Source organism: Gadus macrocephalus, chromosome 3 (genome assembly GCF_031168955.1).
Source record: "Gadus macrocephalus chromosome 3, ASM3116895v1".
In the NCBI taxonomy this organism is placed as follows: Eukaryota; Metazoa; Chordata; class Actinopteri; order Gadiformes; family Gadidae; genus Gadus; species Gadus macrocephalus.
In genome coordinates, this window is record NC_082384.1 from 8,963,539 (window position 1) to 8,977,891 (window position 14,353).

The window sequence follows — 14,353 nt, forward strand, 5'->3', positions numbered from 1 at the left end:
GACACTCGGGCAGCATCTTCTTCTGTCCATCACAGGAACACTGGCAGAGGGGGGAGGGGTGGTCCATGGTCCAGTTCCCATTCTCCAACATGTCCCGCACAGAGGCCGATATGTCAGGCAACGACCAATCCTCTTCCAGCGCTGCACACCTCTCATCCCTGCAACCAATGGCAGTGCTCCGTTATCACCTGTCATTGTTGCTATTGTTGATTGAACTGTTGACTGTGTTGTTGTGATGTGAAGCTCTGGACTCTGTTCAACGCTCAGATCTCCCTCGACTCAGAGAGTGAGACGGGCAGAGAGTGAAGGGAGACCCGGTGATACGGGATGATGCGATTGGCACAACAGGAGCGGCGTCTCACCGCGACGGCCCTGTCTCCATGCAGCGCGTCCCGAAGCCAGGGTTGTCCATCAGCGCCCCCTGCAGTCTGCTGGCGTGGAGGTCCTCTGGAGCGTCGTTACTGGAGAGCACAGCAGAGTGTGTTACAGTACAGTAGACCGCAGTAGGGTACAGTAGAGTATGTTACAGTACACTAGAGTACAGTAGACCACAGCAGAGTGTGTTACAGTACACTAGGCCGCAGTAGGGTACAGTAGAGTATGTTACAGTACACTAGAGTACAGTAGACCACAGCAGAGTGTGTTACAGTACAGTAGGCCGCAGTAGGGTACAGTAGAGTATGTTACAGTACACTAGAGTACAGTAGACCACAGCAGAGTGTGTTACAGTACAGTAGGCCGCAGTAGGGTACAGTAGAGTATGTTACAGTACACTAGAGTACAGTAGACCACAGCAGAGTGTGTTACAGTACACTAGGCCGCAGTAGGGTACAGTAGAGTATGTTACAGTACACTAGAGTACAGTAGACCACAGCAGAGTGTGTCACAGTACAGTAGACCGCAGTAGGGTACAGTAGAGTATGTTACAGTACACTAGAGTACAGTAGACCACAGCAGAGTGTGTTACAGTACAGTAGGTCGCAGTAGGGTACAGTAGAGTATGTTACAGTACACTAGAGTACAGTAGACCACAGCAGAGTGTGTTACAGTACAGTAGACCATAGTAGAGTACAGTAGAGCAGGCCTATTGGAGGATACTAGAGATAGGTATATTGGGTTGGTGGTAGTGAGGTAGGGAGGTAGGTACCAAGCGAAGGTGAACCCTATAGGGAGAAGGGTAGGTAGGAAGCTAGCTAAGTGGGTAGGAAGCTAGCTAGATGGGTAGGATTGTAGCTAGTGAGTGCTGGGTAGGTAGGGGGTACCTGATGAAGGTGAACTGTTCTTCGTACATCCCCGGGTCCAGAGCCAGGCTCGGGTACTTTCCAAACGGAGGCACGATCAGACTGAAGACCAGTGCAACACACACAAACACAGCAGGCAGAACAATCTGGAAAAACAAGAGAAAACTCATCGATTAACAACGCATCAGTCCAAAAACGTCACCAATGCTCACTGTTTAAGAACCCAACTGTCTGAAAATATCACCAAAACTCACCAAAACTGGTTTAGAACCAAACTATCTAGAAACTGCACCACCTAACTCACAACTAATCAACTGAATATTTTGCAAAGAGTTGAATATGGCTTTACCTGGGCGAAGAATCCTTTGCGGGAGCGTCGGGCGTACAGGAAGCGTTTCCATAGTAATGCCACAAACTGCTGCCTCTTCAGCGTCCAACCTTTGACTTGGAAGGACCCCTTCCCATCGGCCCCTCCCAGCCAGTCCGTCTCGCGAGATTCTGGAGAGCATACATCCATACATTTATCATTTGTTCAGTGACGTCAACATAATGCAGCAGTGCCTGCTGGGTTGCGTAGTTCTTTGTTGCTCACCTTCTGAGTCGTTGAATTCAAAGTCATCCTCTGTGAAGGGCTTCAAGCAGCTCTGGTGGTCTCCGAACGCGTGGCGCCGGCGGGATCGGGTGGGCAACACACCGTCGGCTGTGGATGACCAAAACAGAGCATCGTGTTAAGCTTGTCCTTTAAGCTGATCAATTTTAGGCATTAGCTGCCAACAGTTAAATAATAGCAATTTGCCCCATTCAATGCTAGCCATTAGACATCAGCAATAAGCTGCTAGCTGTTAGCTATCAGTGGTTAATATTTGTTGTTAGCTGCTTGCTGTTAAAAAGTGTCAGCTATTCGCTCATTTGCAAATCATGGTTTACAACATGACATGAACTTGATGTTAAGAGCATAATCATAGCAAAAGCATGGAAAGTAACTGTTGCCAACCTGAGAGTTCTGCAGCGTCTACGCCGCTGTCCTCAGCCACCTTGAGGAAGATCTGTAAAGGAGACGGAGAGGAAACATGGAGCTCCATAAAACTGAACAAGTTGTTTTGACACTGATCTAAGGACCAACAAGAAGATTTCTGATGCCGACTTCCAGCTCTCCACCCTCCCTCCCTCCCTCCCTCCCTCCTTTCACCTCCCTCCCTGCTCACCTCCTCCAGGGTGGTGTCGGAGATGCCGTAGCTGGAGATGCCAAGGTAGGAGAGGCGGTCGTCGATCTCGTGGAAGAGCTCCACAAAGGCGCCGTCCTTGGCCGACTGGTGGGGCAGCACGTAGGTGAGCTCGTGTCCCAGGTCCTCCACCAGCCGCGCCTCGGGGACGTGCTTGAAGATCACGTTGGAGATCAGGGACACGTCTGGGGAGCCCAAGAGAGGAGAGGTCAGAGGAGAACCATGGCTTGTTTCAGTACTGATTCATCCTTCCTCATCGCTCTTCCTAAGGCCCAAGTACATACAACTGGGAGAGCTTCTGGAACCTTTTTGTCCTGAGCAGTTGCATTTAGTATTTTTTGTCTTGTGTGTATTTTCCTTTATAGCATCGCCCCGCCACCCGCACCGTGACACATTCCTGAGAGGGTTAGTGAGCTGTTGACCTACCGATGGTGGTGGTTTCACTCTCTGGTTCACTGCCCAGCCCGGCGTCAGAGCTGCTCTCCGACACGCTGTCCTCCTTCTTCTTGCTGTAGGACACGGTGCTGGCGGAGTTGCGGCAGGACTGCAGCGGCAGGTCGTAGTCCCTCTTCACCAGGGTCAGGTAGTAGCCCGTCCCCAGCTGGGTCTTCAGGAACAGGGAGGAGCCCACGCAGCACAGCTTCCCGTGGGAGATGATGGCGATGCGGTCGCCCAGGATGTCCGCCTCGTCCATGTGGTGCGTGGACAGGATGATGGTGCGACCTGGGAGGAGGGGGAGGGGAGGGGTGAGCGGGGGGGTGGAGTCATGGGAGGGCTCCGCCTTTGGGACGAGACGTTAAGCCCAGGGGCTTCATCTAGTAGCTAAAGATCCCATGGCAATGGAAGGTTGCTAACCCTAGTGTCCGGGCTCCTTACCAACCTGCTAAGTATCCCTCAGATACACTGAAGTACTGCCCATCGTACATAAACTTAAAAGAAGCGACCCCATATCCTGTGAGACTGACAAACAGCGGTGGCCACGGAGACGCCCCGAGCTGTGTGTTGGTCTTACCCTGGCGGTACTTCAGCAGCAGGTCCCAGATGCCCCTGCGGGCGTACGGGTCCACCCCGGCGGTCGGCTCGTCCAGGATCACGACCTTTGACCCCCCGACGAAGGCCAGGGCCACGGACAGCTTCCTCTGCATCCCACCTGGACGCCACAAACACAGAGAACAATGTTGGTGAGCTTATTATTATCACCGTTGTGTCGTTGTTGTGTTGGATTGTGTTACTGTTGTGGCGTTGTTGTTTTGTTGGATTGTTGTTGGGGTGAGGGAAGGGCCACTGACCGGAGAGGGTGCTGGTGCGTGACTGGCGTTTGTGCGGCAGGCCCATGTCGTTGACGATCTGCTCCATCTCCGCCTTCACCTTCTCCTCCGACAGGCCCTTCAGACGGGCGTAGAACCAGATGTGCTCCTCCACCGTCAGCCTACACCAGACCAAACCAAACGATCACAGAGGGGGTGGTGTGAGGTATGAAGACGATTAACACTATGATACTTAAAAAGAGGTTTCTAGACTGATCTGAGGGTCTAGACCTAAGCCTAGCCTCAGGGTCCAGACCACAGTACAGATTGAGGTGTGTGAATGCCTACATGCTGAACAGGACGTTGTGCTGGGGGCAGACACCCAGGTTCTGGCGAATGCTGCTGAGTTCGGTGCGTATGTCCTTCCCCATGATGTAGGCGGTGCCAGAGGTGGGCGGGAACAGGCCGGTCAGGATCGACCTATCAGGGAGAGGACAAGAACACAGCGGGCCAATCAGAATTGAAGATCAGTGCTGCTTAATTTCAGAATCAATGACTAAACATTGACCATTGGCCAACGCCTTGGTGGGAGTTCAGTATCCAGGTCTTACATGGTGGTGGTCTTGCCGGCTCCATTGTGTCCCAGGAAGGAGGTGATGTGTCCTTCGTAGAAGCCCAGCGTCAGCCCGTCCACGGCCAGCTTGTTGCCGTGGTTATACACCTTCACCAGGTTCTTGATGTACACGCCCGGCTCGATGTGCGACGGCTCCTCCTCCACGCACACGGCTGAGGGAGACGCAAAACACGCTCGTCACCATGGAAACCTTACCTCTCGTCAAGGGCTTTCTAGTGCGTTGTTGCCACTGAGGACAGTTTGATTTGGGTCCGCCAAGCAAAACAAGTCCACCCCGGGATTTGGAGTCAACCGCGGGTGTTTGATGCTCAGAGGTACACCGAGTAAAAAAATCCCGGCATGGACTTCCATTTTTGGAGCTGGACTCATGTATTCTACCACTTAGATCATGACCCCTTGAGCCCTGCCTACCTTCGGCGTTGCCGTGGTCGCCCTCAGAGCCGGCGACGTTGGTGTTCTGCTTCTCTCCACACCAGTAGGTTCTGGTGAAGGGGAAGTACCAGGGTCTGGGGATGCCGTACATGCCTGTGTAGGAAACAAGCATTACATTACAACCAGCTCTGCTCCCTATGGAGAGATATTCAACAACACAGGTATAATAGTGTTATACAGGTCCTCTCACTAACCCCAACCCTGAACCCAACCCCAACCCAAGCCCTAATGCTTATCCCCACCCTAAACCTAACCCCTAACCCTAATCATAGCAAACCCTAACCCTAGACTCAACCCTTATCCTAAACATAATCCTAGAGCCAACCCTAAACCTAATCCTAAACCCAATCCTTATCCTAACTCTCACCTCAACCCTAACCCCCCCCCCCCATTCCCCCCCAGCCCCAACCCTGTCCGGGTCGGTCCCCAGACGAAAGTCCTCCTCACCGGGGAAGACGGCCTCGATGTACCAGGTGAGGAGCCCGTAGAGCACGGCGTCGGCCATCATGATGCACATGGAGGTGGTGATGTTGTAGCTGTCCTCCTCCAGGGGGCTGTTCAGCAGGTTGGACCAGTGGATGCCCACGCCCTGCTCCTCGAACAGCGCAAAGTACTCACAGCCGAAGCCGAACGCCACCGGGGAGAGGACGCTCTGGAGGGGGGGGAGGCGGAGGGGGTTAATGGCTGCTGCTGATTATTAACCTGAACAACATGATGAGGTCAGAGGGATCTGAGTGTGATGAGGTCAGACTAAAGTGAACTCTAGTCAAGGTTCCCAGCATCCCATGATGCAGATCAGCTGACCCCAGAGTGGGGCCCTCTCCCCAGGCGGGGCCCCCCTGAGCCGCGGTGCGGTGGGTCTACGTACCACCAGGACCTTGGCGGTGTAGTTGACGTAGTCTTGCCAGGCCACACACAGTACGTAGGGCAGGTAGTGCATGAAGTAGATGATGCCCCCGCACGCCGCCGCCAGGTTGGCGCGGGAGAACAGCGTGCTGATGAGGAAGCACTGCATGATGGTCACCACGGCGTAGCACGACAGGAACAGGAAGATGACCCCCGGGTCGCTGTAGGGCAGCAGGTTCCCCATCTGGGAGGGAGAGGGAGAACAGAGTCAACATCTGTTTACATGAATGTGTGTGTGTGCGCGCGCGCGCGCGCGGGTGTGTGTGTGTGTGTGTGTGTGTGTGTGTGTGTGTGTGTGTGTGTGTGTGTGTGTGTGTGTGTGTGTTACTTTGTGTGTGTGTGTCTGTGTGTCTGTGTGTCTGTGTGTGTGTATTACCTTGTGTGTGTGCGTGTGTGTGTGTATTACTTTGTGTCTGTGTGTATGTATTACTTTGTGAGTGAGTGAGTGAGTGAGTGAGTGAGTGAGTGAGTGAGTGAGAGTGAGTGAGTGAGTGAGTGTGAGTGAGTGAGTGAGTGAGTGAGTGAGTGAGTGAGTGAGTGAGTGAGTGAGTGAGTGAGTGAGTGAGAGAGTGAGTGAGTGAGTGAGAGTGTGAGTGTGAGTGTGAGTGAGTGAGTGAGTGAGTGAGTGAGTGAGTGAGTGAGTGAGTGAGTGAGTGTGCGTTACCTTGAGCAGGACCACCAGCAGGGCGGCGCTGACCAGCAGGGGGATGAGGCTGCTGATGAACCAGCTGAGCCACAGGGTGCCGTTGTCCAATCCCATGATCCGCATGGTCTCCTTAAGCCGCGCCTCCTTCTCGTAGACCACGCCCTTAATGATGATGGCCACCGAGTACATCCAGGCCAGGGTCATGAACAGGGGCATGGAGCGACTCATCACACGCAGGAAGCTGGGGGAGGGAGAGAGAGAGAGAGAGAGAGACGGAGAGAGAGAGAGAGAGAGAGAGAGAGAGAGAGAGAGAGAGAGAGAGAGAGAGAGAGAGAGAGAGAGAGAGAGAGAGAGAGAGAGAGAGAGGTAAATAAGGAACACAAACTTCCTTTCCATCAATTTCTCTCAAACAGCATCTTAAAAATGGGGTCTAGTAGGGTAGGGAACTAGGAGGTTAGGGTCTAGGAGGGTAGGGTCTAGGAGGGTAGGGTCCAGTAGGGTAGGGTCTGGTAGGGTAGGGTCTAGGAGGGTAGGGTCTAGGAGGGTAGGGTCTAGGAGGTTAGGGTCCAGTAGGGTAGGGTCTAGGAGGTTAGGGTCTAGGAGGGTTGGGTCTAGTAGGGTAGGGTCTAGTAGGGTAGGGTCTAGGAGGGTAGGGTCTGGTAGGGTAGGGTCTAGGAGGGTAGGGTCTAGGAGGGTAGGGTCTAGGAGGGTAGGGTCTAGGAGGGTAGGGTCTAGGAGGGTAGGGTCTAGGAGGTTAGGGTCCAGTAGGGTAGGGTCTGGTAGGGTAGGGTCTAGGAGGGTAGGGTCTAGGAGGGTAGGGTCTAGGAGGTTAGGGTCCAGTAGGGTAGGGTCTAGGAGGTTAGGGTCTAGGAGGGTTGGGTCTAGTAGGGTAGGGTCTAGTAGGGTAGGGTCTAGGAGGGTAGGGTCTAGGAGGGTAGGGTCTAGGAGGGTAGGGTCTAGTAGGGTAGGGTCTAGGAGGGTAGGGTCTAGGAGGGTAGGGTCTAGGAGGGTAGGGTCTAGGAGGGTAGGGTCTAGGAGGGTAGGGTCTAGGAGGGTAGGGTCTAGGAGGGTAGGGTCTGGTAGGGTAGGGTCTAGGAGGGTAGGGTCTAGGAGGGTAGGGTCTAGTAGCCTAGGTAGTAGAAGGGGGTCTTACACGTCGTCTACGAAGCAGGGGTAGGGCATCTGCTGGAAGTAGACGCCGGTCTTCTCCTTGGACCCGGTGACCGCCCGGATGATGCCCTGCTCGATCACGTCCTGCAGGTAGGAGAACCCGCCCCAGATGTAGCGCAAGTCCTCGAAGGGGTCCGCCCTGGGACCGGGGTCCCAGTACCTAGAGACCAGGAGCGCACGTTAGCACGACAGCAGTACAACAGCCGTGCGACCCTTCTATTATAAAGCAGTTGGTTGGTCTCCGTGGCGACCACATCCATCTCACCCGTCCTTGATCTTATTGGTGCGCTCCACGTTGTCGATGTCCATGCGGATCTTGTAGTTGACATTGGCGGGCAGGTCCGAGGCGTTGCCGTGGGCGATGTCGGGAAACACGATGCCCGCCCAGAACTTCTGGTTGCTGAGGAGTCCCATGGACTTGTTGACCAGCCGCTCCTCGTTAGCAACAGGCTCCAGCTTGTCCAGGTTCACACACTGGTGGGGGCAGGGGGAGGGAGAGGGTAGGGTAGAGGGAGGGGGGAGAGAAAGTTCAGCATCTCACAAGGGATTAACCACAGATGGAGCTGGAATAATACTAGCGTATCAAGTATTATAAGCGTAACATGTAACATTTCCCCGTCTGAGTCCCGCCTACAGACCCTGGCCCTGTACACAACACCGTACACCGTACACCGTACACCGTACACCGTACACCGTACACTGTACACTACACCCTCTGTATGTCCACAACAAGGCCTCGTCCGCAGTTCAGGCCTGGTTGATGTCATGGTGCTACGGTATCCAAAGCGACATTAAGGCCATGCCAGTGTGCCTATAATGCTGAGGAAGGTTTTTGTCCTGGTTGGATGGTTTTCCCAGTGACCCTGTGCTATCTGGTCGGTCAGACGCTTGCATAGAAGATTGTAAACAGGAGGTTGTAATGGATTTGATCGGGAGCCGTCAAACTGTCTCGTTCTTTTAAAGAAGCGTGACCGTTTGGATATAGTTGTTTTGGATTTGTTTATTTCAATAAAATGTGGATTCCCGGCTTTCTGGTTGTTGAAACACACCCTTTGTTTATGACAAAGTCTAGTTGCTTGTATTAAATGATACACGATAAAGGCACACACACACAAACACACACACACACACACACACACACACACACACACACACACACACACACACACACACACACACACACACACACACAGACAAAGCTGCACACACACACACACAAGCAAATACGCACACACAGGCTCTCACCTCCATGAAGCGGGAGACGGTAAGGATGGCCTGGTCAGTCTCGTTGAAGACCTCCCTCCAGGTGTAGCCCCCCGCCCGTTTTGCCCCCTCCCCCACCACCTCTGCTGTCTTGGACAGGAAGTGGGACACGTCCTCCACGGTCCACTGGGTGTCGCCCAGGCGATTGTTGAAGAACGCCGCGCTTGCGTTGTTCTGGAGCAGCGTCTGGTGGGAGAGGAATCAGTACCGTGTTATCACCAGCAGAGGGCAGTGCTCTCTGAGTGAGTGTGCAGTACTGTTTCACCACCAGCAGAGAGTAGTGTTCTCTATGCAAAGATGCAGTACCATTAGATCACCCACAAAGGAGTGTTGTTTGTATCTGTTGAGTCAGCCCAATACTGAAGAGTTGTAATTATAATGTTTGTTCTCTATAAAATACGGGTAATCCTAACTATGTGTTTTTTCTTTGTTGAGTTGAGTTTCATTCAACAAACAGGAGATCCCTTTGACATTGGCCTGCGGCCTGCGGACCTACCCGGACCATGTCCATCTCGCTGCTGTTCTCCAGGAAGTTCCACACCTTGGGTTTCATCTCCTCCCACATGCCCCCCAGGTCCCTCAGCACCCCCAGCTCCTGGAAGGTCTTGTTTACCTGCGTACACACACACACACACACCATCATATAAAATTATGTCATGTAATAATGGATGTAAACATAATGTCACAGTGTAAATGTAATGTAATGTAACTATAATATTATGTAACTTTAATGCAATGTAACTATAACGTAACGCAACTAAAATGTTACTCTAATGTAAGCTAACTTTAATGTAACTAAAATGTAACTATAATGTTATGTAACTAAAATGTAACTTTTCTGTTATTATAATGTAATGTAACTATAATGTAACTATAATGTCCCTATACTGTAACTATAATGTAACAACAGTGAAACGTACCTCGTGTATGATGCGCTGTGTAGCGGGCGTGTCGGGGGTGTACAGGATCTTTCCCATCAGCAGCGGTTTCAGAGCTCTCCAGATCATCCTGGAGATCGGGCTGGCCTCCAGAGTCTTCATCAGACTGTTACAATAGGGGGCTGCACACAACAAACACACATTAGTATGCACACAACACTCAACCATTATAATACACACAACACACAACCATTATAGTACACACAACACACTCAACCATGACAGTGTCACAGTAGGGGGCACACCAACGCACACTCTCATTGACCCCCCACGCCTGTAACGTGTGAGGGGCCACTAAGGTCAGCTAGGTCATGACGAGGTCACCACAGGGCGTTGACCCACCCCGTGAGGTCATACTCACTGGAGGTGTTGTCGTAGGCGGTGGTGGGCTCGTTGTCGCTGTCGTTGCCATGGTGACCGAACAGGGCCTTGTAGTTGTTGTCCTCGTACCAGTTGAGGGACTTGATCTGCAGGCCGCCCCCCTCAGGGTGACCGCACACGATGCGGGACACGGCCTGGTAGACCAGCCCGGGGGAGCCCTGGGGCAGGGGGGAGCTCAGGTACTGCACCTCCTGACGGAGGTCCCGCCAGCTGTCCATACTGGCCAGCTGGGGGGGAGGGGGGGAGAAAGGGAGAGGGAGAGAGGGGGGATGGGGCAGGGATAAAGGGAGACAGAGGAGACAGAGATAGGGGGGATGGGGAAGGGAATGAGAGAGAGACAGAGAGGGGGGAAAGGAAGAGAGACAAGGTTTTATGTTGATACTGCTATATATTCCAATTGTGTTAATATTTTATATTCATTGTATAGTTGTTCTGTATTGTGCTATTAATTATAACTATATTGTTGGAATATGGTAATATTATCTCCATTCAAGTTTTCTTTGGTTCATCTTCACTCACTAGTGGCCGTGCTAATGCTATGCCAACGCCGTTCTACAGTTTCCAAGGCTACTGTAGTATTTCCTGAGTTCATGGTGCATTTATCTCAGGAACACTTAGCTTCTGAGATAAAGTGGCTACCGTTCTCTGTGCTATCTCCCTGTGTGTGTTTGTGTGTGTGTGTGTGTGTGTGTGTGTGTGTGTGTGTGTGTGTGTGTGTGTGTGTGTGTGTGTGTGTGTGTGTGTGTGTGTGTGTGTGTGTGTGTGTGTGTGTGTTTGTGCATGTGTGTGCATGATTCAGTTCCGACAACAGGGACCTGGTAGGATAGCAGAGTAACACAGTAACAGAACTTAATGGCGCCTACAGCTGAAATAGCAGACAGGCTGCTGGAATATTATGTGGTGATAATCACAGACCGGGTTTGAAACAGTCACCAGACCAACCCGGGGCAAGTTTCATGTGAAATAATTTGCATGGTTGAGTCAGCTGGCGCCAGGTAACCAGAATTTCCCTGGGTGGACAACTGCCCCCACGAAGACCTGGCTAACCAGGCTCAACCAGCCGCTTAACCTACACTAACACCATGCACCAGACAGAGAAAGAGAGAGAGAGAGAGAGAGAGAGAGAGAGAGAGAGAGAGAGAGAGAGAGAGAGAGAGAGAGAGAGAGAGAGAGAGAGAGAGAGAGAGAGAGAGAGAGAGAGAGAGAGAGAGAGGGAGGGAGAGAGAGAGAGAGAGAGAGAGAGAGAGAGAGAAAGAGAGAGAGAGAGAGAGAGAGAGAGAGAGAGAGAGAGAGAGAGAGAGAGAGAGAGAGAGAGAGAGAGAGAGAAGGAGACAGATAGAGAAAGAAACAGAGAGAGAGAAAGTGACAGAGAGAGAGAGAGACAGAGAGATACATAGAGAGAGACAAAGAGAGAATGAGAGAGAGAGAGAAACAGAGGGGGAGACAGAGAGACAGATAGAGAGAGAACCCCGGTTCCCATCATTTCAACTAATCACATGATTCTCTCTTCCTTTGCGTGTGTTAGTGTGAGTGTGAGTGTGTGTGTGTGTGTGCGTGCTAGTGTTTGGTTGTGTTTGTGTGGGCTGAATGTGTTAGTGAGTGTGTGTGTGTGTGTGTGTTTGGGTGTGTGGGAACAGGGTTGACCGATAGTAACCCGTCTCTTCTCTAATGACACATTAGAAGTACGTCTGCTTAACAAGTACACCTGCTGGTGTGTGTGTGTGTCTATGTGCTCCTGCCAGACAGTATTTTGTGTTACAGAACATGTCCTTGAAGGCAAGACTTTAACACAAACACACACACACACACACACACACACACACACACACACACACACACCACACACACACCACACACACACACACACACACACACACACGCACACAGATATACACGCACACACGCAGACAGAAAGACTGGAATGCGGAACACAATGCCCGAGAATAACCTGCGTTCTCTGAGCTTGGAGGTTACTCTAGTTCAAAGCCTCTCTCTCTCTCTCCCTCTCCCTCTTCCTGTCTCTCTCTCTCTGTCTCTCTCTGCCTCTCTCTTGACCACATCCTGACCACGTCAGTAGGTTCTTCCTTTAAATGCTGTGATTCCTTTGTTTGTCGGGTCATTTGTGGTAGTATAGCTGACGTCCACTTCCTGGTTATTATATAAAAAAGGTCAGGATTGGATGATGGAAAGTAATAATCTTTGGTCCTGCCTTTAATTTATCACAATGATTAGCATGAGTTAATAAGCACTTGGGTTTGTTTCATCACTGCTGAATAGCTTAGCATTAGCCGCTGTCGGCGGCAGTCTAACCCTGGGAGGTGTTCTTTCATCTTGAGGTGACCCCCAGATGAAAGCACCCCTTTCTCAGCAGGGAGAATCAGAGACTTTAACCAGCCCCTCCCCGTGTCAGTCAAAGAAGCGCAGTGCTAATTGAAGATTAGCAGCTAGCGGTTAGCTGGGTTAACCATTTTAGCGCCTGGGTAACAGCTGAACGCGGAGATTATTCCGAACCCTGCTGCCAATAAACACCTTGATCTACTTATGGAAAGAAAGAAGAGTAGACAGGTAGAACCTACAGACACACACAGGCAGACAGACAAGCAGACAGACGGATAGACATAGAAACACAGACAGGAACACATATAGATGGACGGATTGACAGACAGAAAACAGGACGGACAGGCATGAGAGTATTGGTATAAGTGAATGGTGGGTAATTATTAGAAGCCGTTAATCGCGTCAGGATTGGTCTTAACGAGTGCTTAACGAGTTCCTCTGGTTATTGATCACTCTGGAAGGAAGACTAGACAAGCAGGATCTTCGTGACAACAGTTCCCCACAACAAGCACCTGGTAAACGACCTGGATGCTTGGTTCAGGGGGAGGGAATGTGGCGCAGTAACTTTGCACCACCAGTGGGTGGCAAACCCCTTCCCAAGATGTCTCCGTGTGAGAGATCACCTCAGATGAACCAAAGACCAACCAGATGAACTTGGCCTCTCTGAGGCTGTGACATCATCACATGTGACATCATCACTGAGGCACATTCCTGAAGGTTCAGACTCAACCAACCAATATGTTCAACATTGCTGATGCAATGTTGAACATATTTAGGATTGTGTGAGTGTCCGTGGGTTGCGTTTGTATGTGTGTGTGTGTGTGTGTGTGTGTGTGTGTGTGTGTGTGTGTGTGTGTGTGTGTGTGTGTGTCGGTGTGTGTCGGTGTGTGTCGGTGTGTGTCTTACCTCCACAGCCAGTGATCCTAGGCTCTCCAGAAGGCTGTCCGTTGCCAGGGAAACGTCCTGTACCACTTTGGGGTCCGACCTCACATCCTTCTGGAATGGAGACGTGATTACAGTTCATATTAGGTATTCATAGCACTGGGGACAATGTCCTTGTGCGTATATGTCTCTGTCTGCCTGTCTTTCTGTCTGTGTGTGCGTCATGTGTGTATGTGATAAATATATCTGCCCGCGACCCCAGCGCACACGCACACTGGCATGCAGGCACACATGCACACACAACACACAACACACAACACACTGGCCTCAACAGGAATGGTTGAGGCCAGCTGAAGTGCGGGGGAATGCGGTGTTGACAGTAGAAATCCTCCAGAGCCATCCCTTCCTGTCCTCCCTGACCTGTTGTTGTACCCCCCCCCCCCCCCCCCGCCCCCCCCCACCCCACCCTCTGAGCGCCAGAATAATATCAATGTTCCTAGAGTTCAGTGTTGGTAGCACCTAGCGTGGCTGAGATCCTGCTACGTTGCATATCAGCAATGAAGTATGTCAGCTAACTTCAGCTCCCAAATCAAAGGATCATGGGATCTTTAGCCATGATTTTCAAATGGATGAGACTGAAACCACCAGGATAGACAGGCACACAGATAGACACACAGACAGGCACACAGATAGACACACAGACAGACAGAGATAGACAGATAGACAGACAGACAGACAGACAACCACTTCAGAAAGACAACATAGACAGACAGAGAGACACACATTAAAACTGACAGGTCAACGTACCCTGATGGGTTGAGGAAGTCCAGGTTGGACAGGAAGTGACTCTGGCGCTGTCTAGCCAGTCGCTTGAGGAGTTGCAGATGATGTCCTGTGTGAGTTGGGACACTTTGCCGTCGGCGATGTGGACGAACTCCTCCAGGGACGTGGCGTTGCACAGATCCCGCAGGTGGAAGCCGAACCCTTTGGTCAGCACCTGGCGGGCAGAACTCATGTTTACATTGTAATTCAAAACAAGCTTTATTGGTATAG

General features: G+C 51.6%; 1 protein-coding gene across 1 annotated transcript in view; it reads right to left on the reverse strand.

Annotated features, from left to right (window-relative positions):
* LOC132453716 (phospholipid-transporting ATPase ABCA1-like) overlaps positions 1-14,353 on the reverse strand; it is a 36,429-nt gene that overhangs the window by 10,524 nt on the left and 11,552 nt on the right. Inside the window, 25 exon segments of the mRNA XM_060046661.1 lie at positions 1-158; positions 363-461; positions 1,263-1,387; positions 1,591-1,739; positions 1,834-1,941; positions 2,236-2,287; positions 2,447-2,649; positions 2,891-3,187; positions 3,477-3,614; positions 3,754-3,893; positions 4,060-4,191; positions 4,323-4,497; positions 4,757-4,870; positions 5,225-5,429; positions 5,646-5,867; positions 6,348-6,570; positions 7,483-7,659; positions 7,765-7,973; positions 8,745-8,948; positions 9,259-9,375; positions 9,683-9,822; positions 10,062-10,308; positions 13,325-13,411; positions 14,104-14,150; positions 14,153-14,339. The exon segment at positions 1-158 is cut by the window's left edge and continues 32 nt beyond it. Coding sequence (XP_059902644.1) covers positions 1-158; positions 363-461; positions 1,263-1,387; positions 1,591-1,739; positions 1,834-1,941; positions 2,236-2,287; positions 2,447-2,649; positions 2,891-3,187; positions 3,477-3,614; positions 3,754-3,893; positions 4,060-4,191; positions 4,323-4,497; positions 4,757-4,870; positions 5,225-5,429; positions 5,646-5,867; positions 6,348-6,570; positions 7,483-7,659; positions 7,765-7,973; positions 8,745-8,948; positions 9,259-9,375; positions 9,683-9,822; positions 10,062-10,308; positions 13,325-13,411; positions 14,104-14,150; positions 14,153-14,339 — 3,955 coding nt within the window.